This window comes from Nomascus leucogenys, chromosome 8, assembly GCF_006542625.1.
Source record: "Nomascus leucogenys isolate Asia chromosome 8, Asia_NLE_v1, whole genome shotgun sequence".
Classification (NCBI taxonomy): domain Eukaryota; kingdom Metazoa; phylum Chordata; class Mammalia; order Primates; family Hylobatidae; genus Nomascus; species Nomascus leucogenys.
In genome coordinates this window covers 104,504,334-104,530,794 of record NC_044388.1, presented here as the reverse complement: position 1 = coordinate 104,530,794, position 26,461 = coordinate 104,504,334, and the positions used below count along the sequence as shown (strand labels likewise).

At 53.4% G+C, this 26,461-nt stretch overlaps 1 protein-coding gene and 1 long non-coding RNA gene across 3 annotated transcripts; one reads left to right on the top strand and one right to left on the bottom strand.

Annotated features, from left to right (window-relative positions):
* The first annotated feature begins 621 nt into the window (after positions 1-621).
* LOC115836386 lies at positions 622-2,249 on the top strand. The gene is made up of 2 exons (XR_004031439.1): positions 622-1,113; positions 1,821-2,249. It is a non-coding gene; the product is annotated as an uncharacterized LOC115836386 (long non-coding RNA).
* On the bottom strand, positions 2,250-25,669 carry URM1 (ubiquitin related modifier 1). Of its 2 annotated transcripts, XM_003264202.4 has the most exons (5): positions 25,573-25,669; positions 18,274-18,344; positions 6,377-6,458; positions 4,975-5,023; positions 2,250-4,618 (listed from the first exon to the last, which is right to left on the bottom strand). In XM_003264202.4, the coding sequence occupies exons 1-5, from the start codon at positions 25,605-25,607 to the stop codon at positions 4,550-4,552; spliced, it is 306 nt and encodes a 101-aa protein (XP_003264250.1). In that variant the 5' UTR covers positions 25,608-25,669; the 3' UTR covers positions 2,250-4,549. The 2 variants fall into 2 exon arrangements, with proteins under 2 accessions (XP_003264250.1, XP_012364526.1); XM_012509072.2 differs by lacking the exon at positions 2,250-4,618 and having other exon boundaries at positions 4,630-5,023; positions 25,573-25,663.
* Positions 25,670-26,461: the final 792 nt, after the last annotated feature.

Sequence of the window (26,461 nt, the reverse complement as noted above, 5' to 3'; positions counted from 1 at the left end):
CCAGGTTGGGGGTGGGGCTGGGGATGCATTAGACCTTGGACAGAGCCCCTGCTCTCCTGGATGGGTGGACTGTCCAATGGAAGAGACAATGACAAGCCAAGCATTCACAGATTCCACGCCCCTCTCACACCCACCTGCTCCCCTCCCCCCACCCCTGCTGCTAGCCCCGAGGTACCCAGGAGCCTGCTGGAGCCTGGGAATCAAGCTCTGGTCCTTGGTGGGGGGACGGGGCAGGCTCCAGCTCCCGGGTGGGGTGTGGTCTCCAGGGATGGCATCCTCAGCCCAGGGGTGGGGACTGTACCCCCTTCTCCTTTATCCTTCAGCGTGGGTTTCTCAGGGGGTGACCCTCTGACTTCCAGACTGTTCCCCCTCACCCTCCAGTTGAAGCCCCTGGGTAGGGGCCTAGGGAGGGGGCTCCAGAGGCCTTTGGTTTCCATGCAGCTGGGAGACAGAGCGTGGGCCGTAAAAGACTCTGGGGTGCCTTGGGTGCTCTTGGAGAGCTCAGCCAAGGCCAGGGCCTGAGTCAGGTCCACGGGAGAGCAGGGCCGGGATGCTGGTGCCTGGCCCAGGAGAAGGGAGGGGGCGATGGGCAAAGGGGTCAGGCCGAGGGAGCAGGCGGGGCATTGGGAGTTGAGGGCGTCGAGTGGGGGTGGGAGGACGAGGGGTCCGGCCGGTGCAGAGGGGGAGGCGGCCCCCGGGGAGGGGCACGCTATGTCTTTAAGAGCTGCCTGAGCGCAGGTTGCAGCTGCCTGGCCAGCCCGAGAGACAGCGGAGATTCATTACCCGCCGACACAATGACCATTGATGGCCCCGTGGCGTTATTCAAATCCAGTACCAATTGCAGCCGAGCCCCTTTCTCCGCGCCAGGCCCGTATTGTTGGAGCGGCCCACTAAAAGCCCGCCCCGGCCCCGAGCCGCCAGAGGCGCCCGCTCGGGTTCAGCCCTGCGCCTCGGCAGCCCGCCGGCTCCCAGTCCGGCTCCCCGGGCGCTGCAGGTGACCCGGCGGCGCATTCCAGCACTCCCCGCCGCCCGGGCCACCGCCGCCGCCGCCACCGCCACCGCAGGCGCCCCGGCCGCGACTCAGCCACAGGAAAGCGGAGAGCGCCCGAGCCGGTGCGTGCGCGGGGCTGGGCGGGGGCGGGGGACCCACGAATCCAGCAGCCCGGACCCCGGGCTCGGAAACGCGACCCGGCCTGGGGCTCCTGCCTTCCGGATTCCCGGAGATCCCAGGCTGGGGGCAGGGAGAGGGGAGTCGGGGTTCCCCAGGCCAGACAGAGGAGATTCCCCCTCCACCTGGGGCGGCACTGAGACCCAACGCGGGCCACTCTGCGGACTCCGGGCCGCGATCGAAGGAGCCACGCCAGGGGCGATGGGGATCCCCGCACAGGGTCAGGATCCGCGTGCTTGCTAGTCCACCTTACCGCCGGATGGGCAGCCGCTGCTGAGTGCCTGCTAGGTGGTCCGACGCGCAGCTCCGAGCTGTTCTGGACTGGCGCTTTTTAGGAGCGAAGGGGAACCCGGCAGGAGACCAGGGCCCTGAACTCAGGGGCTTCGCCACTGATTGTCCAAACGCAATTCTTGTACGAGTCTGCGGCCAACCGAGAATTGTGGCTGGACATCTGTGGCTGAGCTCCGGGCGCAACAGGGGCGGGGGCCGCAGGGACAGAGCTCAGCGCGGGCGAGACCTCTCGGGGAGGCGGCTGGCTGGCCCCAGCGCGAGGATCGCGGTCCCGGCCCGCGCGCACAGAGACGCCGGTCCCTGCCACCAGCGCCGCCATCCGCATCCTCGTCCTTCTTCCTTCTCCTCTGCGGGTGACCAGTCCCGGCCAGCAGGGTCCTCCAGTCGATCGCGTCGTTTTTCCTCCTTTCAAATTTCGGCCGGAACGAAGCCGGCACGCAGCGGCGGGGCCGAATGTGGTCCGCCCTCAGCCCAAGCCGCAGGAAGTCGGGGGTGAAAGAAGAGGCCGGCCGAATGCGCCCGCTAACTCGTTTCGCAGTTGTTCTAACTTATCACCCCAATACTCCCTACCTAAACAAAACAAATCCTCAACCAACCCCTAAATCCCAAACCAACCAACCCCTCCCGCAAGCCCCTCCGGACGGACCGATGGGCTGAGCCTCCTCCAGCCGCTACCAGGGTTCGACGGGCAAGCGTCGCCAACTATGCGCTCCAGCCCGGCAATCTCCTCGGCTTTGGAAACAGAATTTGGAAAAACGAATCCTTTTCATTAAAGAAAAATCTTCGGAGATAGCGGGGTTTTATTTGTTTATTTCCTCAAAAGCAGGGATCAGGAGTTGCTTGGGAGAGGGGCGGTTGGGAGCTGCTGGGGGCTGAGCCCAGGTCACCTGTCCCCTGACCCCTTTCCAGTCTGGGGCTAAAAATGACCTGAAATCATCTGGTGTGCCTTGGACATGGCCAATTTCAACCACAGTGCTTGCACCCCCATGTGCCAAGAAACTCGGTTTTCCCAGCACCTCCTCCTGCGCTACTCTTCAGCATTAATTGGGGTGTGCTGGGAGAAGGGATATTCCACATCACGCCTCCCACTCTCTGCAGCCAGGGAAACGGATCCTAGCGCCCAGTTTCCAGGACCTGAAATCTAGTGTGTTCCAATCAGGTGCACTGATGGGGCCGCTCCTGCAGCTCAGGGGGCTGGAGACGGGGAGGGACCTCCAGGTTACAAGAATCGGACAGGCTGACCTTCTAAAAGTGCAGCTGTAGGGGGCTGTTCCAAGTCTCTTGCTCTGTTCCCTAACATGGAGACCCTGACCTCAGGAACTAGTGAGAGTTGGTCACACAGCCTTTCTGGACAGCACTCAGACCCCAACACTGGCCTTAATTTGCACCCAGACCAGCTCCTCCCCATAGTCCCAACACGGCTGCTCCCACTCCACACAAGCCCAGAGGGCCTCTACCTGCAGTAGTGCTGGAGAAAAGCCTGCCAGCCAGCAGGTCATCTACCCTCAAAAGAATGATGTGCACACCCCGTCCCCCAACACTGCTGGGACAACCTTTTGCCACTTTCATCTCCACAGGGTGAGAGGAGAGAAATTCCACCTTAAATTATTGACATAGAATGAAAAGCAACATTTTGGGTGGGATGACGCTTTTGGTGGGATGTTAGCGCCCTAATTCTTTTTGGAGGTCTCCCTCCAGCAAACAAAGCTCTTTTCTCTAGGTCATGGGAAGGAAAGACCACAGAAAGGGGGCTCAGCGGTCTTATCTACGACACCCCCATTTTGGGTTCTGAGGCTGCTGGCTGCAGCTGGTGGGACAAAGCCTTGGACAGACGGGTGGGGATGCGTCCTGGGACACCAGACTGGTCAGCACAAACTGGCTCTGCCATCCCCTTCTCCAGATGGCTCTAATAGACTACCCCCTCTCAGATTGTCTGAGTGTTCACCCCCACCCCTCTTTGGGTGAAGGGTAACTCTGAGGCCCTAGGCTGAGGATGGAGAGGTTGTATCACAGACCATGGCTTGGGGGATACGAGGTGCCACCTGTTTCCAAGGATGAAGCTCCAAGCAAGGCTAGTAAACAACCTAGTCTTTTATTTGCCCAAGGCCGGCTGCTGCAAGCACTGAGGCCCCAAGACTTCCAGAAGGGAAGGGGAGGAGGGGCAAACCACTCTGCCTACCAGGTGCTGCCTGCCCCATCCTGCTTCCTGCAGGAGGTGGGAAGGGAGAGAAAATGGACATTTGCACCATCAAGTATCTCCCCAGTTTTCAGCCACTATAAATATTCAGTTCTAGAGGAGGAAACTGAGGCACACGGATCTCCCCAGGCTTCTACTTGCTAGTCCAAGGTTTAACTTACTCCCTCCCCTCATCTCTACCCCCAGCAGAATGAGCTGTAAGCAGCCTGGGGAGGGTCTCAGGAGCCCATCTGGTGGCCTGTGGAGGGGGGGGCAGGCCAGCCAGGGTCAAGGGCTAGGGGTGGGGGGAGCAGAAGGAGGGGTGTGGCTGGAGGAGCAGCTGCTGGCGGTGGGGGGGGGAGGGGGAGTCAGCACTCAATAGGGGACCCCAGCTGGGGTTCCATACTGATAGCAGTGGGGGACAGGCAGAGCCCTCAGCTGTCCAGACAGGGAAATTGAGGCTGAGAAGCCTCCAGTCTTTGGGTAGGGAGGGGCCTTCCTTCAGCTACTCAGGTCCATTCATCTTCCCCATGAAGACGCTGGCTCTGGGGCTGGAGCACCTTGTCAGCGGCCACTCCATGTTTAGACTGAGGTACAAGGAGTGGAAGGCAGCCAGGTCACCTGGCCACAGAGCCTCCTTCCACTCTTGATAAACCAGAGGGGAACCCTCCCCCACCACAGCTGCTGGAAAAAGGAGTGCTGGGCTCTGGCGCCGTCTGCCTTCCGCTGCTCACGTGCTTGAGAAAGGCTCATTTTTAGCACCTGGCCTCTTTTCCCTGCCTGGAGGGAGCTTGGGGGACAGAGCAGGGAAGAAGGCAGGCAAGAGGGACAGGGAGACCTGGAAGCAGGGCCCAAGGGGATGTCTGATTGCTTCGTTCTCCCCTCTAAGGGTGCCCAGGCCCAGAGAAGGGCCCTCAGCCGCCGTGCAGAGTGGAAATGAAGAGGACGCTGTCCTGGTCCTGAAGCTGATAGTCCAGCTCACCCTGGTGCGGGAGAGAGGGGAGCGGGAGACCCTCAGAGCCACCTTCCCAGGTCCACCCCAGGAGTTGGGAGAGCAGGGGCTGAGGACTGGCTGCTCTGGAAGACACAGACTCTACCAGAAAAATGGGTATCCTATACCTCAACTTGCAAATCTTCAGGATGGAGGGGTACTCCCATGTCCCCAGCTACCCATCCCTTCCTCACCTGGAGAGGGAGACTCCAGCAGCCTCAGTGTGGGGCTGGAGTCGGGTGGAGGATTACCCAGCCACTCTATATGTGTCTGAGGAGAGGCCCAAGGCTTTCCCACTGAAGCAGCAAGGGCAGGGGCTGGGGGAGGGATGTCCCCCAAGGTACTGACCAGTAGCTCCCAGTCGGCATCGTTAATCAGCACCAGAATTCCTGGCCGCCTGTGGGAAAGATGGTGATGAGTAGCAGGGAGTGAGAGGCAGGAGGCAGTAGCACAGAGGAAGAGAGGCTGAGAGCTTTGGGCTGCAGGAGAGTGTGCTGGGGAGCCTTCCTCCTGGGGTCTGGCTAAAGATCTCCCAGGAAGGGGAGGCTGGTCTGAGTGTGAAGGAAACCAGGTCAGACAGTCATGCATGGTCTTTGTAGCCAGATGGAAAATGGGTGCAAATGCCAGCCAGCACCACCACCCGGACCGTAGGCGGGTCATTTTGTTTCTGAGTATCAGGTGCCTCATCTGAAGATGGGATAAGTGATAGTGTCTATCCCACAAGGCCTATACGAAAACGAAATGAGCTGATATGTGTGGAGTGCTTGCCACACTGTCATGGTAACCATTAGTGGGACTTTTCCAGGGGTCTAATCTTACTCTCGTTAGCCCTGGAAAAGAACTTCGGCTTTTTTTTAGGCCTCTGCATGCCCATCCTGGAGAGAAGGCTGTTTTGCCTCTTCCGAATCAGTTGCCATGCCACATGGCAATGCTCACGTGTAGTCCTGCCTGGCATAAGGCAGGGTAGGTCAACATTTGGTCAGGCAGCTTAGCCTGGCTCCCACTGGTAATGGCCCAAGGAGCACTGCTGGCCTTAGAGGTGGCCTCCAGGACCACTGGACCATGACCTGAAGGAGGGCTGATCCCCTAGGACCTGACAGTGACCTATGCTTCGAGGCAAATAAGCGAGCCTCACAACTGCACTGGCCACCTTTCACACGGGGGACTGGCCTTGTTTTAGAAGTAACTTCTTGGCAACTGGAACCGGATCCTTTCCAAAGAGACTGCACTGGGCTTCTATGGGGTGTCCCCAGTGAGTGTGTGCGCATGTGCATGGGTGTGTGCACACACAGAGTCAATGACTCCTTGGAATTCTAGACCTGTGCTGCACTGTATGGTAATCTACTAGCTGCATGTGGCTATTTAAATTACAATGAAATAAAACAGAATATTTAGCTCTTCAGTTGTACTAGCTACATTTTTTCCTCAGCACTTTCTGTGTAGAGAGTAACTGAGGCCCAGAGAAGCGAAGTAAGTCGCCTAAGGTCCCATAGCAAGTCTGTGGCAACCAGAGGGCAGAATCCAAGTTTTCTGAGAAATTCACCAGGCTCCTTTCATCTGGGATTTTAAAAATCCTCAAGGGTTTGGTTTAGTAACAAGAAAACTGAAAATAGATCTCAGAGCTGGAGGAGTCAGGGAGGAAGAAGGGAAGAACCGGATTCAGAGAAGGCCAGGACTGAACCCGGGGGTGGGGGCTCAAATATCCGTCCCTCCCTCCACCCCCTTCAGGGAAGGGAGGAGTGGGACTCACACGCTGTCTCCCTGGATGAACAACTCTGGCCGCTCTTTTAGCAAATTCTTCTTGATCCAGACGAGCAGGTTCCGGATGTCCCCTGGAGAGGAATGCACAGAACAAGCTCTTGTCAAACCCAAATGGCACCTGCTCCCCCCCCAGAGCCTTGCCTGGCCCAGAAGGAAATACACACGGGGTTTAGAGGGCTTCTTTTAGACCAGGCTGTGATGGCCCATGAACTTGTAGATTCCAAAGGTGAGGAAACAAGTTAGGACAGGCCAGTGACTTGCCAGGTGGATCTTCAGAGAAAGCTGCACCTGGCACTGCTGAAGTCCTGGAGAAGAGGCAATGGGATTTACCTATAGTGGGGGGATTCAAGGCAGACGGCAGGAGGACTGTCGCATCTAAAGGGTTAGGAGACAGGCCCCTACCCACAAGTCCTGGAAGCCAGTCTCCAACTGCCATGGCTGGACTTCTGAGAGGACCCTGAAGAGCCCCCTCCACCTTTATCTCTCCAGCCAGTCCCAGATGGGGAGGACTCGGCTTTGCTCTTGGAGGGGTCTGCATATATTTCCCTTTGTGAGGGGAAAAAAACAATTGCTGAGCTGATAACATCAGTTAATTTCCTCTGGCAGAGGGAGAGAAGGATCATTCACCAGCTAGGGATGCTGACAAATCCCTGCTCCACTCCCCCGCCACCACCCCACGCTTCCAGAGCCCTCCACGCCAGCGGTGGCCAGAGGTTCGGGTGACAGGGCCTCTCCTGCTCAGCTAAAACTGAGATCTGCCTCCTTGTGGTTCTGGGGGAGCCACCAGTCTCTCTGTATGTCATGTGGAGGCTCAGAGCCACCTGTCTCCAGGGTCACCTGTCCTTTCCTAGGGGCAGCAGTATCGCGCCACAGCACACAGCAATGTGGCTCTATAAACACCTCAAAGCCTATGGTCCTCAACTGTCCGCCCCCGACACAGGGCCATTCTCCTGAGGCTGCGGAGTTCCTTCTCATTCCCTTAGACGAGTTGAGGATAAAGGTCCTAGGGAGACAACTCGCCTCTGGGAAGCCAGCAGACGGGTTGGGGTTAACCACCCCCATCCCGAGTCAGTGTCCAGAGGGGTCTGCTGTCCTGGACTAATGCCTGAGACAAAGCTCAGGGCTAAGCTGGAGAAGTCCCAGGTGAGGCCTTGGTTTTCCCACCTGGAGTCCAGAGTGTACGCAAGAGAAAGGCTGCTAGGACTCAGGGCGACTTTGCTCTGCCCTGTCTGGGCCTGCAATGTGGCACGCACACACAGCGCCAGCCTTGGGCAGGGAGTTAAGGCACGCTGGCTGGCACGCGTGCCCCCTCGCTCTGACAGGCCTGCAGCCTGGATGGTACACTTTGCTTGGTGCCAACTTGCCTGGATCGTACGCCAGCAAAGCACAGGGCCACGGGCAAAGTGTCCATGGACTGAGACTGCCGCGTTTCCATTTTAATGTCTCCTTTTAAACAAAGCAGATCGGAGTCTTCACGGTCCCTGGAGCAGGTATGGGATGGGGAAAATGCGGCCTCCAACTAGCTGCCGCCCACTTGGACTCCTGGCTGGGTTCCTCCCTGAGCACTGGGTTTCAGAGGTTTCCCCTTGGCTCTGAATCCCCTTGGCCTCCATCTTGGCACTGTCTGGTGGGCCGCCAACCCATACATCTTGTGGCCGCTCGATAGAGCCACCGGGGTCTGACACATCCATCAGCCAGCCCTGGCGGGAGGGGGTGTGCCTGTGTGTGTGGAAGCGGCGTGAAGCTCTGGGCAGTGCCTGGCCTGCATGGAACCAGGACTCAATTAGGGGACAGCCCTGGCTCCCTCCAAAGGGAAGGTGCTTCTGCTCCACTCTAGATAGGCCTGGGGGTGGGGGAAGGGCTAGTGGTCATGGTGGGGTCATCCAAACGATGGCACCAGCATGGAGTCCCAGAGAGACGAGCTGGGGGATGAGTCTGCTGCCCAGTGCGGGCTCATTTATCATGATGCTCCTATTTGCTGAGGTCACTCCCTCCCTCTTCTGCCGGCCCCCCAACCAGGCCTGCCCACATTTTTGATAGCCTGTTACCATGGTGAGGCTACCGCATCACCACCCGTATTGTTCCCCCATGCCTGGATTTGGGGGTGGGGAGAGGGGGAACTCATGGCTCCCTTCGCAGGATGCAAGGGCCACTCGGCCTGGCCTGAAACACACCCCCAGGGACATCTTGCTAGGGTTGCTGAGGCACAGACAATATGCAAATAGCCTCCAAGCCAGATGGTCGGCTTCCAAAGGCGCCCAGGGGAGGAGGAAGGGTTAAGCAGAGTCAGGGGCTGGTGGCTTGGGGATGGATGGCTCTGGGATAGATGGGGGCTGGAGACTCTCACTTTCACCTTCCCACTCTGTGTCCTCTTGTCTTCCCTCTCCTACCAGGGGTGGTCTCCCTCCTGAGATCCCATGTGATCACACAGGAGAAAAATATTTATTGAACAGCTACTATGTGCAAGGTGCTAGGGAGATGGTAGTGGGCAAGAGGGACACAGGGCGACCTACCCTCTGGGAGCTAGAGGCCAGCAGGGGAGACAGACCATACTTAATTAGTTGTGACAAATGCTATCTCCTTCATCTGGGATCAGGAGAGGCCTGACTGAAGGTGTTAAACAGTGAAGCTCAGGTCTGAAGGATGAGTGGGGTGGGGAGCATTCTGGACAGAAGGATAACACATGGGAAGGCTGGGGCAGGATGGAACGGGCAGGTTCAAGGTAGCAGAACAGAGAAGGTAAAAAGCTCAGCAGGAGATGGGGCCAGGCCTTGAGAACAGGCCTGCTCCCGTAGGGGCCTCTCCCTCCTAGTGAACCTCAGTGGTATCTCCCAGGTATGTGCTTCCTGGGAACCAGGCCCCACTGCCCAGGCCTGTGCTTCCATGTGTCTCTGACTGGACACTTGAATCACGATCCAGCTCAAATGTATGGCACTACCATTACCATTACTTGAGTGGACAACTGGGGAGGTAGGGAGGGAAAGAGGGAGGAAGAAAGAGATTAAGAGCATGGACCCTGGAGTCAGAAAGGCCTGGTTTTGAGCTGGACTCCATCACTTCCTAGTTCTATGACCTTAGGTAAGGAATTCTTAGAGCCTCGGCTTCCTTTTTTTGTAAAATGGGGATGTTAACATTGTCTCATAGGGTCATTGTGGGGAATCAAATAAGATGATATATACAAAGCTCTCAGCACCGTGCCCTGCAAATCAACGCTGTAATTACTCCAGGATCCAGAGGAAGAACCTATACCTCTCGCGCTCTGGGTTTCCGCACGCTCTGCCCAGTGGCCTGGCACTCCAGCTTTAGAGGGCAAGGTAGAGCCAACCATTAATCAGATAGTGCTGGGACTGGCTGGGGTTTTCTGTGGCATCCCGTATCTTCCCATCAGAAGCTGGAAAGGGAATGAGGGGACTGGGAGAGTAGTGATGGGTCCTAGATACTGACCTTCCTTCTATGTTAGATGTTTGAACCCATAAGATGTTGGGGTTGGCCAATGCTCCCAGTACAACCCAGGTGGTAGGAATGACACTCTGAGGCTGCAGGTGCTGGCGGCCAGGCTGCCCCCGGGCACACAGCACCAGAGGAGGGGGATGGGCACCTAATACAAGGTTTCCAGTGCAGGATGCCTTGGCACCTGGCCTGCCCATCAGGGGCAGAGCAGGCGATGAGAGCTGCTGCTCTATGGTGGAGTGGTTGAGTTCTGAGTCTACAGCCAGAGGACCTGGGCTGTGTGCTCGATGGCCTTAGCTAGGAAGTCACTTCATCTTGCTGTCTCAGTGTCATCCTCTGACAAGCAGGGATAATAATCCAAACACCAAGAGCTGCTGAGGATTACGTAAGGCACAATGCCCATGGCAGGCCTGGCAGTGTCACACACACAGGACACACTCAACAGATGGCTGCTCTGAGCTGTAAGCCCACAGTGACTTCAGATTCCTCATCCTCTGGGCTCCAGTACCTTCTAAAGGCTGCTGCCAAAGGGAGGATACCCATCGTGGAGAGCACCGACACAAGCTCCACCAGAATCCCTTGCCCCAGTGGACTTGTCCTCCTCTGGGGGACACTGACTGCCCACTGTGGGAGGGCCCCAAAGGGTGTCAGCCTCAGCCTCGTGGGACTGAAACAGAACAACCTCCAAGTCGTATCTGATATTGACTCGCAGGCGTAACAGACCCTCATCCAGCCTCTCTTTGAACACCTCCAGGGACAGGAGGTCAGCTCCTCTGTGGAGCGGCTCTCTGATTGTTAAGAGCTCTTTTCTCCCAAGCAGAAATCTGTCTTCCTGTCATTCCCACCCACTGGGCCTGAATGGTCCACGGGGACCATGCCAACAAATGTACCCCTTCTTCCCCAGGATGGCCCTTCAGATTTGGAAGAAAGGATCCCCTAAGTCTTCTCTTCCACAGGTTAAACTGCCTCTGTCCCCACCAAGTCCACCAGGCTCCAAGACGGGCTCTTCGGGGAGCCCACCCCAGGCCTCAGTTGAAAAGGGAAAAGAAAGAGCTGGCAAGGGGGGAGTAACAGAGGAGAGGGGGTGGAGGGAACATCAGAGGGGCCATTTACAAGTGAATGGAGGTAAGAATGGAGCAGTTTGTGGGCTAAACTGGCCTCAGAAGGAGGTTTACAGATGTGCGAGGGGACCTCCTCATTGTTTAATTAAGCAGAAAGTGGATCTTTTCAAAAGCAATTTTGCACAGGGACTGGGAGGGGTGTGAGGAGGAGGGAGGTGGAGAGGGGATCAGCAAACAGGCCCTGAGAGCACAGAAAGGAACAGCTGGCCCCAGAGAGGCTGTGAAATGCATGCTAAGCAGTTTAAAGCGCCCAGGAGCTCCTGCAGCTCCTGCCCTCCCTCACCAGCCACCCTTTAACGCAAGTGGAGCAGGCAGAGGGGGCACAATGGCAGGGCAGGGGAAGACAGGCAGAGAAAGGTGCGGCGGTCATGTCTACACTTGGGGCCTGGGCAGGGGGCCTTGGGTCAAAGGCCTTGAATCACAGAGGCCAACTCCCAGCAGCCGCAATACCCTAAGCTGGTGGGTGCCTGCCTGGCCGTTTCAGCGAGATGGCTGTTAAGACATCCCTCCTCTCGCACAACTTCTTACTGGGTCAGCATACTCTGCTTCACAGAATTGTATATACTTGGATCTTGAAGAAACTTTTCTCATAGCTGTCAAAGAGACAACCAGCTCAATAACGTACAAAGCGAGCTCAACCTCCCACCTTACAGATGGGGAAGAAAGAGGCTGGCAGGAATAAGTGATGTGCAACTGCGCGTGCCAGCCTTCCTCTCCCGCAGCAGTCACCCTCCCTTAGGCCTTGCTCATCATTTCTCCCAAATTGGCTGGGTTGGAAGCTCTCCCCTGGCCTAGGAGCCACGAGTTCCCTCATTTGTGAGGCGTGTCACATTCTGAAATCTTACGGCTGCTATTATTTCTGCTGGAACCTCCAAGACTCGCTTGGCCAAGTGGCAGCCCCTAGGCTGGGAAGGCTGCCAGATGACATATCTGGGCATGGACTTGGGGGAAGGGTAAGACTCCTAGCAGCACCAGGCCCCTGACCCCCAGCTGGGCTCACATGTGCCAGGGTGAGGCCTGGCAGCTGATAACCAGCTCTGTTGGTGACCTAGGTCACCAACCTAGGTTACCATGGGTCTGCGGCGTGACCCATGCCTCTGGGCACAACAGGAACCAGGTGTAGGGACTCACAGCGAAGGGGCCAAAGACTAAGTGGGCCACTGTGCCTTCCCTCCCACTCCCCTCCTTTCTTCCCAGAGTGGGGATAGGCCCCTGCCTGTTCCCTGAACAGTGGCTGGAAGATCAGGGATAAAAAAATCTGAGTCCCAGCCCAGCCTCCCTACTTGGTAACTCTGGATAGACCTCAGGTCCCTCCCTCCTTCTCTTTCTCTTTTAGGGGTCTCTTATCTCTTGGGGTCATCTGAAAGTTGAAATAAGTAACTGTTGAACTCATGAATAAATAAAGGAAGGAAAGTGTAAAAACTGGAAAATATAAGATGTTAGAGTAATTCAGGGAGCCTCTCGGGATAGATGGTGATGGGTTAGTGGCAAAGTGCCAGGACTCTGAAATTCAGTGGACTGAAAGCTAGTTCTGAATCCCAACTCCGCTATTTAAATAACTCCATGACTTGGGGTGAGACCCCTGACTTCTCTAAATTTTAGTTTCTACCTCTTATTTGTTTTGTTTTTTGTTTTTGGGGCGGAGTCTCGCTCTGCGCCCAGGCTGGAGTGCAGTGGCACGATCTCGGCTCACTACAACCTCCACCTCCAGGGTTCAAGCGATTCTCCTGCCTCAGCCTCCCGAGTAGCTAGGATTACAGGTGCCTACCACCATGCCCAGCTATTTTTGTATTTTTAGTAGAGATGGGGTTTCACCATGTTGGCCTGGCTGGTCTCGAACTCCAGACCTCAGGTGATCCGCCTACCTTGGCCTCCCAAAGTGCTGGGATTACAGGAGTGAGCCACTGCACCTGGCCTTGGTATGTTACCTCCTTAAAAAGACCTCTGCTGACCACCTATTAGTCCTATTCAAGTACCCTTTTGTTCTCCTCATGCCAATTACTAAAAGTTGTAATGATGCAGTTATACATTCATTTGTTTACTTGTTTATTCCCTGGCTCCACTCCCATTACACTGCTAACTCTACTAGGGCAAGGACCACATCTGTTTTGCTCACCAATGAATATCTTAGTACTGTGATGGCACAAAGAAGGCACTCAAAATAGATTTACCAACTACATGAAAGAATAAAGTACTATGGGGCTGGGCGCGGTGGCGGTGGCTCACACCTGTAATCCCAGCACTTTGGGAGGCCGAGGCGGGCGGATCACGAGGTCAGGAGATCGAGACCATCCTGGCTAACGTGGTGAAACCCCGTCTCTACTAAAAAAATACAAAAAATTAGCTGGGAGTGGTGGCGGGCGCCTGTAGTCCCAGCTACTCGGGAGGCTGAGGCAGGAGAATGGTGTGAACCCGGGAGGCGGAGCCTGCAGTGAGCCAAGATCGTGCCACTGCAATCCAGCCTGGACAACAAAGCGAGACTCCATCTCAAAAACAAACAAACAAAAAAAAGAATAAGGTACTTTCTTATTTTGAGACACGGTCTGACAGCCTCAGGTCTGCTGCCCATGCTGGTGTGCAGTAGCATGCTACTAGCTCACTTCAACCTCCATATCCCGGGCTCAAGCCATTCTCCAACCTCAGCCTCCCAAATAGCTGGGACTACTGGGTTGCACCACCATACTCAGCTAATTTTCATATTTTTTGTAGAGATGGGGTTTCACCATGTTGCCCGGGCTGGTCTCGAATTCCTGGGCTCAAGCGATCCACCTGTCTTGGCTTCCCAAAGTGCTGGCCAATGCGCCCAGCCAAATAAAATACTTTCTTTTTTTTTGTATATTTAGTAGAGATGAGGTTTCATCGTGTTAGCCAGGATGGTCTTGATCTCCTGACCTCGTGATCCACTCGCCTTGGCCTCCCAAAGTGCCAGGATTACAGGCGTGAGCCACCGCGCCCAGCCCAAATAAAGTACTTTCTACTGTACCTGGCACTGCTGAGTACTCAGTCAATGAATGAGTGAAATGGGGCCAGAATAATGAAAATTTGGGGACCAGGCGCAGTGGCTCATGCCTGTAATCCCAACACTTTGGGAGGCTATGGTGGGTGGGTCACTTGAGGTCAGGAGTAAGAGACCAGCCCAGGCAACATGGTGAAACCCTGTCTCTACTAAAACATACAAAAATTGGCCGGGCACGGTGGCTCACGCCTGTAATCCCAGCACTTTGGGAGGCTGAGGTGGACAGATCATGAGGTCAGGAGATCGAGACCATCCTGGCCAACATGGTGAAACCCTGTCCCTACTAAAATATAAAAAATTAGCCGGGCATGGTGGCGCATGCCTGTAGTCCCAGCTACTCAGGAGGCTGAGGCAGGGAAATCGCTTGAACCTGGGAGGCGGAGGTTGCAGTGAGCTGAGATTGCGCCACTGCAATCCAGCCTGGCGACAGAGCAAGACCCCGTCTCAAAAAAAAAAAAAAAAAAAAAAAGTGGCCAGGTGCGGTGGCTCACGCTTGTAATCCCAGCACTTTGGGAGGCTGAGGCAGGCAGATCACGAGGTCAGGAGATCGAGACCATCCTGGCTAACATGGTGAAACCCCATCTCTACTAAAAATACAAAAAATTGCTCCCTCCGGTCCATGCCTCCAACAGGACAAAGAAAGGAAGGAACAATGGTCATGCCAAAAAGGGCTGTGGCCACATGCAGCCTATTCGCTGCACTAACTGTGCCTGATGCATGCCCAAGGACAAGGCCATTAAGAAATTCGTCATTCGGGGCCAGGTGCGGTGGCTCACGCTTGTAATCCCAGCACTTTGGGAGGCTGAGGCGGGTGGATCACGAGGTCAGGAGATCGAGACCATGGTGAAACCCCGTCTCTACTAAAAATACAAAAAATTAGCCGGGCGTGGTGGCGGGTGCCTGTAGTCCCAGCTACTCGGAGAGGCTGAGGCAGGAGAATGGCGTGAACCCCGGAGGCAGAGCTTGCAGTGAGCCGAGATCGCGCCACTGCACTCCAGCCTGGGCGACAGAGCGAGACTCCGTCTCAAAAAAAAAAAAAAAAAAAAAAAAAGAAATTCGTCATTCGAAACATAGTGGAGGCCGCAACAGTCAGGGACATTTCTGAAGCGAGCATCTTAGATGTCTATGTGCTTCCCAAGCTGTATGTGAAGCTACATTACTGTGTGAGTTGCGCAATTCACAGCAAAGTAGTCAGGAATCGATCTTGTGAAGCCCGCAAGGACCGAACACCCTCACCCTGATTTAGACCCGCAGGTGCCACCCCATGCCCCCACCAAAGCCCATATTAGGAGCTGAGTTCTTAAAGACTGAAGACAGACTATTCTCTGGAGAAAAATAAGATGGAAATTGTACTTAAAAAAAAAAATACAAAAAATTAGCCGGGCGCAGTGGCAGGCGCCCGTAGTCCCAGCTACTCGGGAGGCTGAGGCAGGAGAAAGGCGCGAACCCGGGAGGCGGAGCTTGCAGTGAGCCAAGATCGCGCCACTGCACTCCAGCCTGGGCGACAGAGCGAGACTCCATCTCAAAAACAAAAACAACAACAAAAAAAAAAACAAAAGAAACCATACAAAAATTAGCCAGGTGTTGTGGTGCCTGCCTGTAATCCCAGCTACTTGGGAGGCTGAGGTGGGAGAATTGCTTGAACCCAGGAGTGGGGGGTTGCAGCGCGCCGAGACTGCACCACGGCACTTCAGCCTGGGGAGACAGAGCAAGACTCTATCTCCAAAAAAAAAAAAAAAAAAAAAAAAGGAAAATTTGTGGGTTTTCATGTCAGACAAACTCCAGAGGAAATAAATAATAACTTGCGATATTTTAATAAACTTCCAGGCAAGGTCTTTGAGACTGAATCTTTGAGAAGCTTCTTCTGAGAGCACTGTATGCCCTCCCAAGGCTGCATGGCCATCTGTCAAACTAAGGAACAGTCACCTTTAGCACCCCATGTCTTCCTCAACCAGGGACACACAATCCTGACACTAAACCCCAGCCACATATCCCCTCCCAGCTCAATGTGGGCAGTGCCCTGCTCCTCAGTAAGTGTCCCCCAGCCTCCACGTGTGGCAGACAGACCCCACCCTGTGCCACTGCTCTCCAACCTGAGGGAGGGACAGAGAGGTGTGGCAGCCAGTGAATCTGAGCAATAATAATTGATTCCTGGCAGATGTGTGTCCAGTTCCAAAAGAATCCTGCCAAATCTCACTTGACCATTTTCTTTTTTCTCCCTATACATATTCTGCTTATGTTTTTTTGTTTTTGTTTTTGTTTTTGTTTTTTTTTGAGACAGGGTCTCACTCTGGCACCCAGGCTGAAGAACAGTGATCATAGCTCACCATAGTCTCGATCTCCTGGGCTCAAGCAATCCTTCAGCATCAGCCTCTAAAACAGCTAGGAACACAGGTGCATGCCACTATGCCTGGCTAATTTTTTAATTTTTTTGTAAAGACCAGGTTTTGCCATGTTGCCCAGGCTGGTCTCAAACTCCTGGGCTCAGGTAATCCTCTTAACTCAGCCTCCCAAAGTGTTAGGATTACAGGCATGAGCCACCGTGCCTGGCTTCTTTTCTTTTCTTTTCTTTTTTTTTTGAGATGGGAGTCTTGCTCTGTTGCCCAGGCTGGAGTGCAGTGGCATGATTCGGCTCACTGCAACCTCTGCCCCTCTAGGTTTAAGCAATTCTCTGCTTCAGCCTCCGGAGTAGCTGGGATTACAGGTGCATGCCATCATGCCCGGCTAATTTTTTTGTATTTTTAGTAGAGACGGGGTTTCACCATCTTGGCCAGGCTGGTGTTGAACTCCTGACCTCGTGATCCACCCGCCTTGGCCTCCCAAAGTGCTGGGATTACAGGCGTGAGCCACTGTGCCCGGCCAACGCCTGGCCTATTTTCTTATTTCTTTTTTTGAGACGGAGTTTTGCTCTTGTTGCCCAGGCTGGAGTGCAGTGGTGCGATCTTGGTTCACTGCAACCTCTGCCTCTCAGGTTCAAGCAATTCTCCTGCTTCAGCCTCCCAAGTAGCTGGGATTACAGATGCCTGCCACTGTGCCAGCTAATTTTTGTACTGTTAGTAGAGACAGGGTTTCATCATGTTGGTCAGGATGGTCTCAAACTCCTGACCTCGTGATCCGCCCGCCTTGGCCTCCCAAAGTGCTGGGATTAAAGGTGTGAGCCACCACGCCTGGCCTGACTTGACCATTTTCTACTGCCCACCTCCAGGAACCTCATTTCCTGTCTCTTAATATAACTGATGCCCTCTTCTCCCCAGAAGTATCTCAGTCATAGGTGGAGACTGGAATCCCATCCCTGAGCCCTTGCTAGAATCCACTGCTAAGGTTACAAAAGATCTGAACACCTGCCATATCCGGTCCCCAGCCCCTAGGCTATCCTGACAGTTACCCAGCCAAAGATCTGCAAGTTAATTCTTTAAAACCTCCCAAATTAAAGGCAGGGACTGGCTTTTTATTTTTATTTTTTGTGACAGAATCTTGCTCTGCCACCCAGGCTGGAGTGCAGTGGCGCGATCTCGGCTCACTGAAACCTCTGCCTCCCAGATTTAAGTAATTCTCCTGCCCCAGCCTCCTGAGTAGCTGGGATTACAAGCGCGCACCGCTATGCGTGGCTAATTTTTTGTATTTCTAGTAGAGATGGGATTTTGCTATGTTGGCCAGACTGGTCTGGAACTCCTGGTCTCGAGTGATCCGCCCGCCTCGGCCCCCCAAAGTGCTGGTATTACAGGTGTGAGCCTCCACACCTGGCCTGGGACTGGCTCTTGTTCATGTCTGTCGCCACAGTGATCAGCACATGGTCTGCTACACAGAACGTGCTCAGTGTATATTTGTTCAAAAAAGATTAACAAGTTTTTTTTTTTTTTTTTGAGATGGAGTCTTGCTTTGTCGCCCAGGCTAGAGCACAGTGGTGTGATCTCGGCTCACTGCAACCTCCACCTCCCAGGTTCCGGTTCAAGCAATTCTCCTGCCTCAGCCTCCTGAGTAGCTGGGATTACATGCATGCGCCACCATGCCCAGCTAATTTTTGTATTTTTAACAGAGACGGGATTTCACCATGTTGGCCAGGCTGGTCTAGAACTCCTGACCTTGGGATCTGCCCACCTAGGCCTCCCAAAGTGCTGGGATTACAGGTGTGAGCCACCCGGCCCGGCCGTGTAGACTCTTGTTTTTATTCCTCTGCCTGCTAGAGAGGCAGCTTAGCACACCGGTGCAGAACACAGGCCTGAACAGAGCTGAGTGTTCCCCATGGACCAACTCCTGTTCAACGGCCCCAAGAGAGGGGTTCAGAAAGCCAATACTCACAGGGTTCCTCCTGTCCAGGCAAAGTGACTCGATGTTTCTTAATACCGTCAAACAGGAGCTCCGCACCACCTCTGCAAAGGAGGACCAGAGAAAAAGACAGCCAGGTGAGCTCCTGCAAATAGGAAGAGGTAGTGGAAACAGAAAACTGAGGGTAGGGCTGGTAATGAAGCCCGAGAGAAGCAGAGACTAAGGTGCAGAAACACCCTGGGTGCAGCGACTAATTCTTTTTTTCCCCTTTCTTTCTTAGAGATAGGTTCTTACTCTGTCGCCTATGCTGGAATGCAGTAGTGCAATCACAGCTCACTGTAACCTTGAACTCCTGGGTTCAAGAGACCTTCCTGTTCAACCTCCCAAGTAGCTAGGACTACAGGTGCATGCCACCATATCAGGCTACTTTTTATATTAATATTTATGTTTATATTTAATTTTATTTTATTCTGTTTAGTCTCACTCTGTTGCCCAGGCTGCAGTGCAGTGGTATGATCTCAGCTCATAGCAACCTCCGCCTCCCAGGTTCAAGCGGTTCTCGTGCCTCAGCCTCCCGAGTAGCTGGGACTGCAGACATGAGCCACCACATCTGGCTAAGTTTTGTATTTTTAGAGAGAGGGTTTCACCATGTTGGCCAGGCTGGTCTCAAACTCTTGACCTCAGGTGATCCGCCCACCTTAGCCTCTCAAAGTGCTGGGATTAGTCATGAGCCACCGCGCCTGGCCCATACCAGGTTAATCTTTAAATTTTTTGTAGAGATGGAGTCTTGTTATGTTACCCGGGCTGATCTCAAACTCCTGGCCTAAAGCAATCCTCCCACTTCAGCCTCCCAAAGCGCTGGGATTACAGGCACAAGCCACTCTGCCCAGCCCCAGTGACCAATTCCTAAATATGACTTTTAATGTGGTAAAGTAGGATATAATTTTTACTAATAATCAAGTACCGGCTAGGTGTGGTGGCTCACACCTGGAATCCTAGCACTGTGGGAGGCCAAGGCAAGATGACTGCTTGAGGCCAGGAGTTTGAGATGAGCCTCAGTGAAATAGAGCCTTGGTGACATAGCAAGACCCTGTCTCTATGTAATTATTATTATTATTAGGTGCCCGGCAAATTATTATTTATTTTTGAGACAAGGTCTTGCTTTGGCACCCAGCATGGAGTTCAGTGGCACAATCACAGCTCACTGCAGTCTTGACCTCCTAGGCTTAAGCAATCCTCCCACATCAGACCCCCAAGCAGCTGGGACTACAGGTGCATGGCATCACACATCACACTCAGCTAATTTTTTTTTTTTTTTTTTTTTTTTTTTGAGACGGAGTCTCGCTCTGTCACCCAGGCTGGAGTGCAATGGCGCAATCTTGGCTCACTGCAAGCTCCACCTCCCGGGTTCACACCATTCTCCTGCCTCGGCCTCTCCGAGTAGCTGGGACTACAGGCGCCCGCCACCACGCCCGGCTAATTTTTTTGTATTTTTAGTAGAGATGGGGTTTCACCGTGGTCTCGATCTCCTGACCTCGTGATCCGCCTGCCTCGGCCTCCCAAAGTGCTGGGATTACAAGCGTGAGCCACCGCGCCTGGCCTCACACTCAGCTAATTCTGTACTTTTTGTAGAGATGGGATTTCGCCATGTTGCTCAGGCTGGTCTCGAACTCTTGAGCTCAAGTAATCTCCCTGCCTTGGCCTCCCAAAGTGCTGAAATCAGAAGCATGAGCCACTGTGCCTGGCCTATTTTTATTTTATTATTTTACTTTTTTTTTTTTTTTTTGAGACGGAGTCTAGCTCTGTCGCCCAGGCTGGAGTGCAGTGGCACAATCTCGGCTCACTGCAAGCTCCGCCTCCCGGGTTCACGCCATTCTCCTGCCTCAGCCTCTCGAGTAGCTGGGACTACAGGCGCCCGCCACCACGCCCGGCTAATTTTTTGTATTTTTAGTAGAGACGGGGTTTCACCGTGGTCTCGATCTCCTGACCTCGTGATCCGCCCCCCTCAGCCTCCCGAAGTGCTGGGATTACAAGCGTGAGCCACCGCGCCCGGCTTTATTTTACTTTTTTAAAAAATTTATTTATTGAGACAGAGTCTCGCTCTGTTGCCCAGGCTGGAGTGCAGTGGTGCAATCTTGGCTCACTGCAACCTTTGCCTCCTGGGTTTAGGCAATCCTCTGCCTCAGCTTCCAGGGTAGCTGGGATTACAGGCACATGCTACCACACCTGGCTAATGTTTGTATTTTTTTTTTAGTAGAGACGGGGTTTCACCATTGTGGCCAGGTTGGTCTCAAACTCCTGACCTCATGATCAACCTGCCTCAGCCTCCCAAAGAGTTGGGATTACAGGCGTGAGCCACCGCGCCTGGCCTATTTATTTGTTTTTTGAGACAAGGTCTCACTCTGTCACCCAGGCTGGAGTGCAGTAGCGTGACCTCAGCTCGCTGCAACCTCAACCTCCTGGGTTCAAGCAAACCTCCCACATCAGCCCCCAAGTAGCTGGGACCACAGGCACATGTCACCACACCTGCCTAATTTTATTTTTATTTTTTTGTAGAGACAGGGTCTCCCTATGTTGTCCAGGCTGGTCTTGACCTCCTGGGCTCAAGCAATCCTCCCAAAGTGCTGGGATTAGAGTTGTGAGTCATCATGCCTGGCTCTGTCTCTAATTATTAAAAAAAAAAAAAAAAAAATCAAGTACCCAAATTTGCAGACTCTTGTTTTTACTCCTCTGCCTTCTAGAGAGGCAGCTTACCACACAGGTGCAGAACACAGCCTTTGGAGCTGCTGGCCCCAATGTGAAGCCCAGGCTTCACCTCTCCCTATGTTGAGACCTTAGATGTGTGACTCAATCTTCTTTTTTCTTTGTTATTAAGATACTTTGGGGGCCAGACACAGTGGCTCACACCTGTAACCCTAGCACTTTGGGAGGCTGAGAGGGGAGGGAGGATTGCTTAAGTCCAGGAGTTCAAGAGCAGCCTGTGCAACATGGCAACACCTTGTGTCTACAAAAAATACAAAAATTAGGTGGGCATGGTGGTGTGCGCCTGTAGTCCCAACTACTTGGGAGGCTGAGGTGGGAGGATCACCTGAGCCTGGGAGGTTGAGGCTGCAGTGAGCCAAGGTCACGCCACTGTACTCCAGCCTGAACGACACAGTGAGACCCTATCTCAAAACTAATAATAATTAAAAAATATTTTATAACAGAGATGAGGTCTCACTATATTGCCCAGGCTGGTCTTGGGCTCCTGGGCTCAAGCAATCCTTCTGCCTTGGCCTCCCAAAGTGCTGGGATTATAGGCGTGGGCCACCATGCCTGGCCTTGACTCAATCTTAAGCTTCAGTCTTTCCATCTGGAAAAATGTTGAGGAGCCACTGTGAGGCACTCTGGAGACCCTGTGCATCTAGGGGTTTCCTCTGGCCAGATGATGGTTTGAAATGCTCCTGCCCATGCCACCTGCTGCTGACCTGGTGGGCACATCACAGTGCTGGAGGCTGAGAGTCCATGGGGCCTGGCATCAACTAGGAACAACTGTTCACATCGCCTCACCATTTATAAGATGTTCCTCATCTCATTTCATCCTCAGGGAGTCCCAGGGAAGAAGGGAGGAGGTAGATATTATTAACTCACTTTGATAGAAAAGCAGACTCAAGCCTAGAGAGGTTAAGCAACTAACTTGTCCAAGGTTAGACAGGCAGGGGCTGAACTATAATTTGAGTCTAACTGATTCCTGCTTAGCACCGGCAGACTGGTTAGAAAAAAACAGGACTTCCCAAAGGTCAGAAAGCCTCTTGAGGGCAGAGTTTGGTTCATTTCTGTGTCCCAGCACCTGGCCAAGGGAAGGCGGGGACTGCACAGATGATTGGAGCCAAGTCCAGAAGCTGAGGCTTCTGAGATGAGTGCCAGGGTTCTTTCAGCGCCCCATGCTGCTTCTCCCTCTGGGTCTCCCGATTCCCATCTCAGACTTCTTGTGGATCTTAACTGAAAAGGCCTTACCAGACTTTTGAAGGATGCGATGTCTTCTACCCCACCACCCTTTCCCAATTTCAGGGAACAGAGATGTCCTGAGACAGCCCGCTGGGAGGCAAAGGCAAGGCAAGCATTGTCATGGGGAAAACATGGGGCGACTGTCATCCAAACAAGGTCACGCTTTGTTGATGCAGAAATGTGGAGGGGGAGAGGAGGCCCATCTGTGGCCGCGCACAGGGCCATTTCAGCTGCAAGCCTGCACAGAGCCTCCATTTATCCCCTTCCAAGAGCCTCGTTTTCTCCTGGGTGGGGGTTGGCACATGCAGCAGCTGGGGTGGGGGAGGGTGACAGGCAAGGGGCTCAGGAGTTGGGGGTCAGAGAAGAGGGATGAGAACTGAAGGCACTGGGACTCAGGCAAACAACCAAGACTGGCCAAACCTGGTGGTGCCAGGCTCAGAGGCCGAGGCTGTTTTTCCCTTTACAAGCGGATGAAGGGAGAACCAGTCTTGCTCAGAGAGTGACCTGTCACTGCTGAATTCACTGGCCCTCAAGGGAGGGGTTGGCATTTCTGCTGTCAGCACATCTGGAGTGGGGGAAGGTGCATGCCCAGCCTCAAGAGTGATTCAGGGAGACAGACAAGGGGCCTGTTCTAGCCCAGGAGAGACCCAAGGCCAGACTCTCTTATGTCTTATAAGATCTGCTATTCAAACTCAACTGACATATCTCCATCTTCCTTCCACCCCCCAATTCTTGGTGGATGTGTTTGTAGATACCAGTGACAGGTATAGATATTCTCAAAACCGCCTTCACTTTTTCTGATGTATCTTCATCTTTTAATCTTCTGTATATACACATACATATACACATATATATATTTTGTTTATTTACTTCCTCTCCACCTGCTGGGCTGCAAGCTCTGCCTAAAACAGGGCCTGGCACATGGTAGACACTCAACAGATATCTGCTAAAGGAAAGGAAATGCCCATTTCTCCCAGTTCTTCTCTGACCTCAATGACATTCCCTCCTTTTGCCAATACCTCCCCAACTTGGGAAGGAGGAAGAGGGGTGGGACAGACAGAATTCCATATCTGGGCCTTTATAACATGGACCACAGCGACACAAAACACAACTATATTACATACTTTGAATCCTGCGTAACCTGAGAAAACACTCTGCTGAGAACAGTTCAGGAGGAAGACAAAGGGTGGCAGACCTGGTCACTGACAAGAAGGTAGGTGTTAGGGGCCTTCCAGAGGGTCTCTGGAGGAGCTGGTGGGGCCAAGAGGACTATACCTGCTCAGGAGGGAGACCCTTCCAGGACTGGAGTGGGAGTGGGGCCACTAAGGGGCAAAAGGGAGAAAATGATGGGCATGTTAGCCTTTGCAAATTTGCTCCAGTTCTGGATAAGGGTGAATCATGTCTGCTAAGATACATAGGAAATGAAAGAAAGGTCAGGGCAAAAACGCGCATCAACACAAGGACAAAGAGAGAAGGAACCTGGGTTGAGCATCATGTTGGGCATTCCTGCTTCCTGAGAAGCTGCAATTTTCATAGAACGCTGTGCTGTGATAGGAGGTGATAGAAGGTGGGTGGGTGGAGGAATGTTGTGCTGCCTTGCCAGGGGTCATTATTGCTCTTGGAGATAAGGGAGACTGAAGTTAGAGATGATTGGGTCAGAAAAAGGGCAATTGTGCTGGTGTGTAAGCTCTGGAGAGCAATGGCCCCACCTTCCTCACATGACTTCCCCACTGAGCTAGCACAGTACCTAGCAGAGACATTCTTGATAAACAAAGATCATGTTTGACTCATGAGGATGAAAGGCAAGTTGTCCGCAGATAAATCTTTTTTTTTTTTTTTTTTTTTTTTGGTAGAGATGAAGTCTCCCCATGTTGCCCAGGCTGGTCTCGAATTCTTGGGCTAAAGCAGTCCTCCTGCCTCAGCCTCCCAAAGTGCTAGGATTACAGGCATGAGCCTCCATGCCTGGCCCAGATAAATCTTAACACAGCAGTCTGTGGCTTCTCTCTTTCCAGCTCTGCTGAGGCATGTCAAGGAAGCAGGGATCCTCCTAGAATCCCAGGCTTTGGGGAGTGTAGCTGGGCCAAGGGTCAGTGAGGCAAAACAGTGAGGAGTCCAGACCAATACAGTTCTAATTGGATCCAAGCAGCCAGATGATATCAATTAAAATGCACTTAGTCATGAGACTTACCCCCCTTCTAAGGGGCAGAAATGCTGAACGCTGTACGGCACGGACAGACTTCTATTTATCTTTGTATCCTCAGTGTCTGGCTTGCTGCCTGGCACATGGTAGGCACTCAATAAATGGCTGGTGAATGAACTACCCAATTAAGGGAAAACATGAAAGAAATGGGAGGCATCCAATGAGAAGAAAGGCACTGGGCAGAGGTTTTAGATTCCCATCCCAGACTTTTCCTTTCACATAGACCTTGGCTTGTTTATCTACACACACACACACACACACACACACACACACACACACAGAGAGACACACACCCCTACCTAGTCCCTCTTTTTCACGTGATACTGCAAAGTACACCACCCATCTTTCAAGGCCTGTTTCTTTGCCTTCTCTCTAAGCTCTGCAGTTTATCTCAGCTTTGAAACCATATGACAAATCTGTTTGTAGGAAGCACAAAATAGTGCCTTGGGTAGGCTTCCTCCCTGCTCTGCGTTTCTTCAGTAATTGGTGTGTGTCCCAATTTCTGCATTTTTCGTCTTGTGTATACTATACTGTCCCTGTTAGTTCCCTTCAGTGTGATTTCTTATTTGTCCCCGTGTCTCCACCTGACTCAAGTTCTGCAGAAGGCACTCAGCCAAGTTTACTGACTGTCCTGAAGGAGGCTGAGGTCTGTTTAGCATCCTCAAATCTTGGGAGAGAAAAAAAAAAGTCCCGCCCTGGCCACTACATCCCACGAGAAACAAGACCTTAATAACAGCGTAAAAAGAAACTGCTGCCCAAAGAATGAAATCAGTGGGTGGAGAGTGGTCCTTCTAGGTTCTAGGAGCTCAGATGCCAGACAGATGGGATTGGTCCGAGATAGGAATGGAAAAGAAGATAGAGAGGCTGCCTGCTAACAGTCACGACCTTCGACTCCGGCGGAGCACAGGGCACCGAAAGGTACACAGAGAGCATGTCCCTCCCAGTGTGCGCCTCTATTTCCGGACAGACGGCCTCACTGCCAAGGGAGACTGGCCTCTCAGACTCTCCTAGGCGGGTAGCGTAGCTCACAGCGGGCACTGGGACACCCAGTGATTCGGCCGTGTCAGGCCCCACGGCAGAAGGAAAGGAATTCTGGGCCCGACGACTTCAATCCATCCCCACGGCGCCCCAGCTCTGTGACTCACCCGAACTCCACCTCCACTGACAAGGGCGCTGCCATGTTGAGGAAGCCGAGCTCGCAAGAAACTCCCCTCAACTTCCGGCGCGCCCGCAAATTTCCGGGCGTCTCCGGGCGCCGCAGACGGAAGAGGCGGTGCCCAGGGATCCAGCTTCGTCAGCTGTTGGAGGAAGTCATGGAGGGGAGGGGAGGGTAAGGGGTGGCAGAGGGAATATCACCGACGCTGTTGGGGCTGTGAATCGATCTCCCTCCGTCTTTCACCGACTGGGCTCAGAGACCCAGGGTGGGAAGCGCCTTGTACGGGACCACAAGCAGGCGGAGGAGAGCCCGCAGGATTTTTGTGACGTGACTGTGAGCCACGTAACTGCTTATCTTGCTTGAGTTAGAATCTCTTCAGTCTGCACACCGCTTGGGCGAGCCCATCCACTCGTCCGGTTGGAATTATAAATGACTCCCAGATCTTTATTTCCGACCCAGAATCTCTTCTGAGCGGGCGACTCGCTATCCAGCCGCCCCCTTTGCTGTCGATTTGGAAGTCACTTGTTCAACAGCTGTTCATTGCGCCTCCCTGTGCCAGGCATTTTGATCAGTGCTAGTGGTAAAGGGGATGGGCAAGGTTCCTGCCTTTAGAGCACTCACAGTCTAGCGGGGAGACTAACTGTAATCAAATAAGCATACTAAGACATGTACAACCTCAAACTTAAATAAAGGAACTGAAGTTACAGGAACTTCAAAAAGAAAACTGAGTAGACTGGACTTGCTGAGCTCTAAAACCTGAGTAAACTAGGTGGCTGTGAGGGGAGAGAAACCTCTAGGAGCATTCCAGGGAGGAGGACAAAAGGCCCAGAGGGTCTGGGTGAGAACATGCTGGAACACGGAGAGGAAGGTGGAAGTTA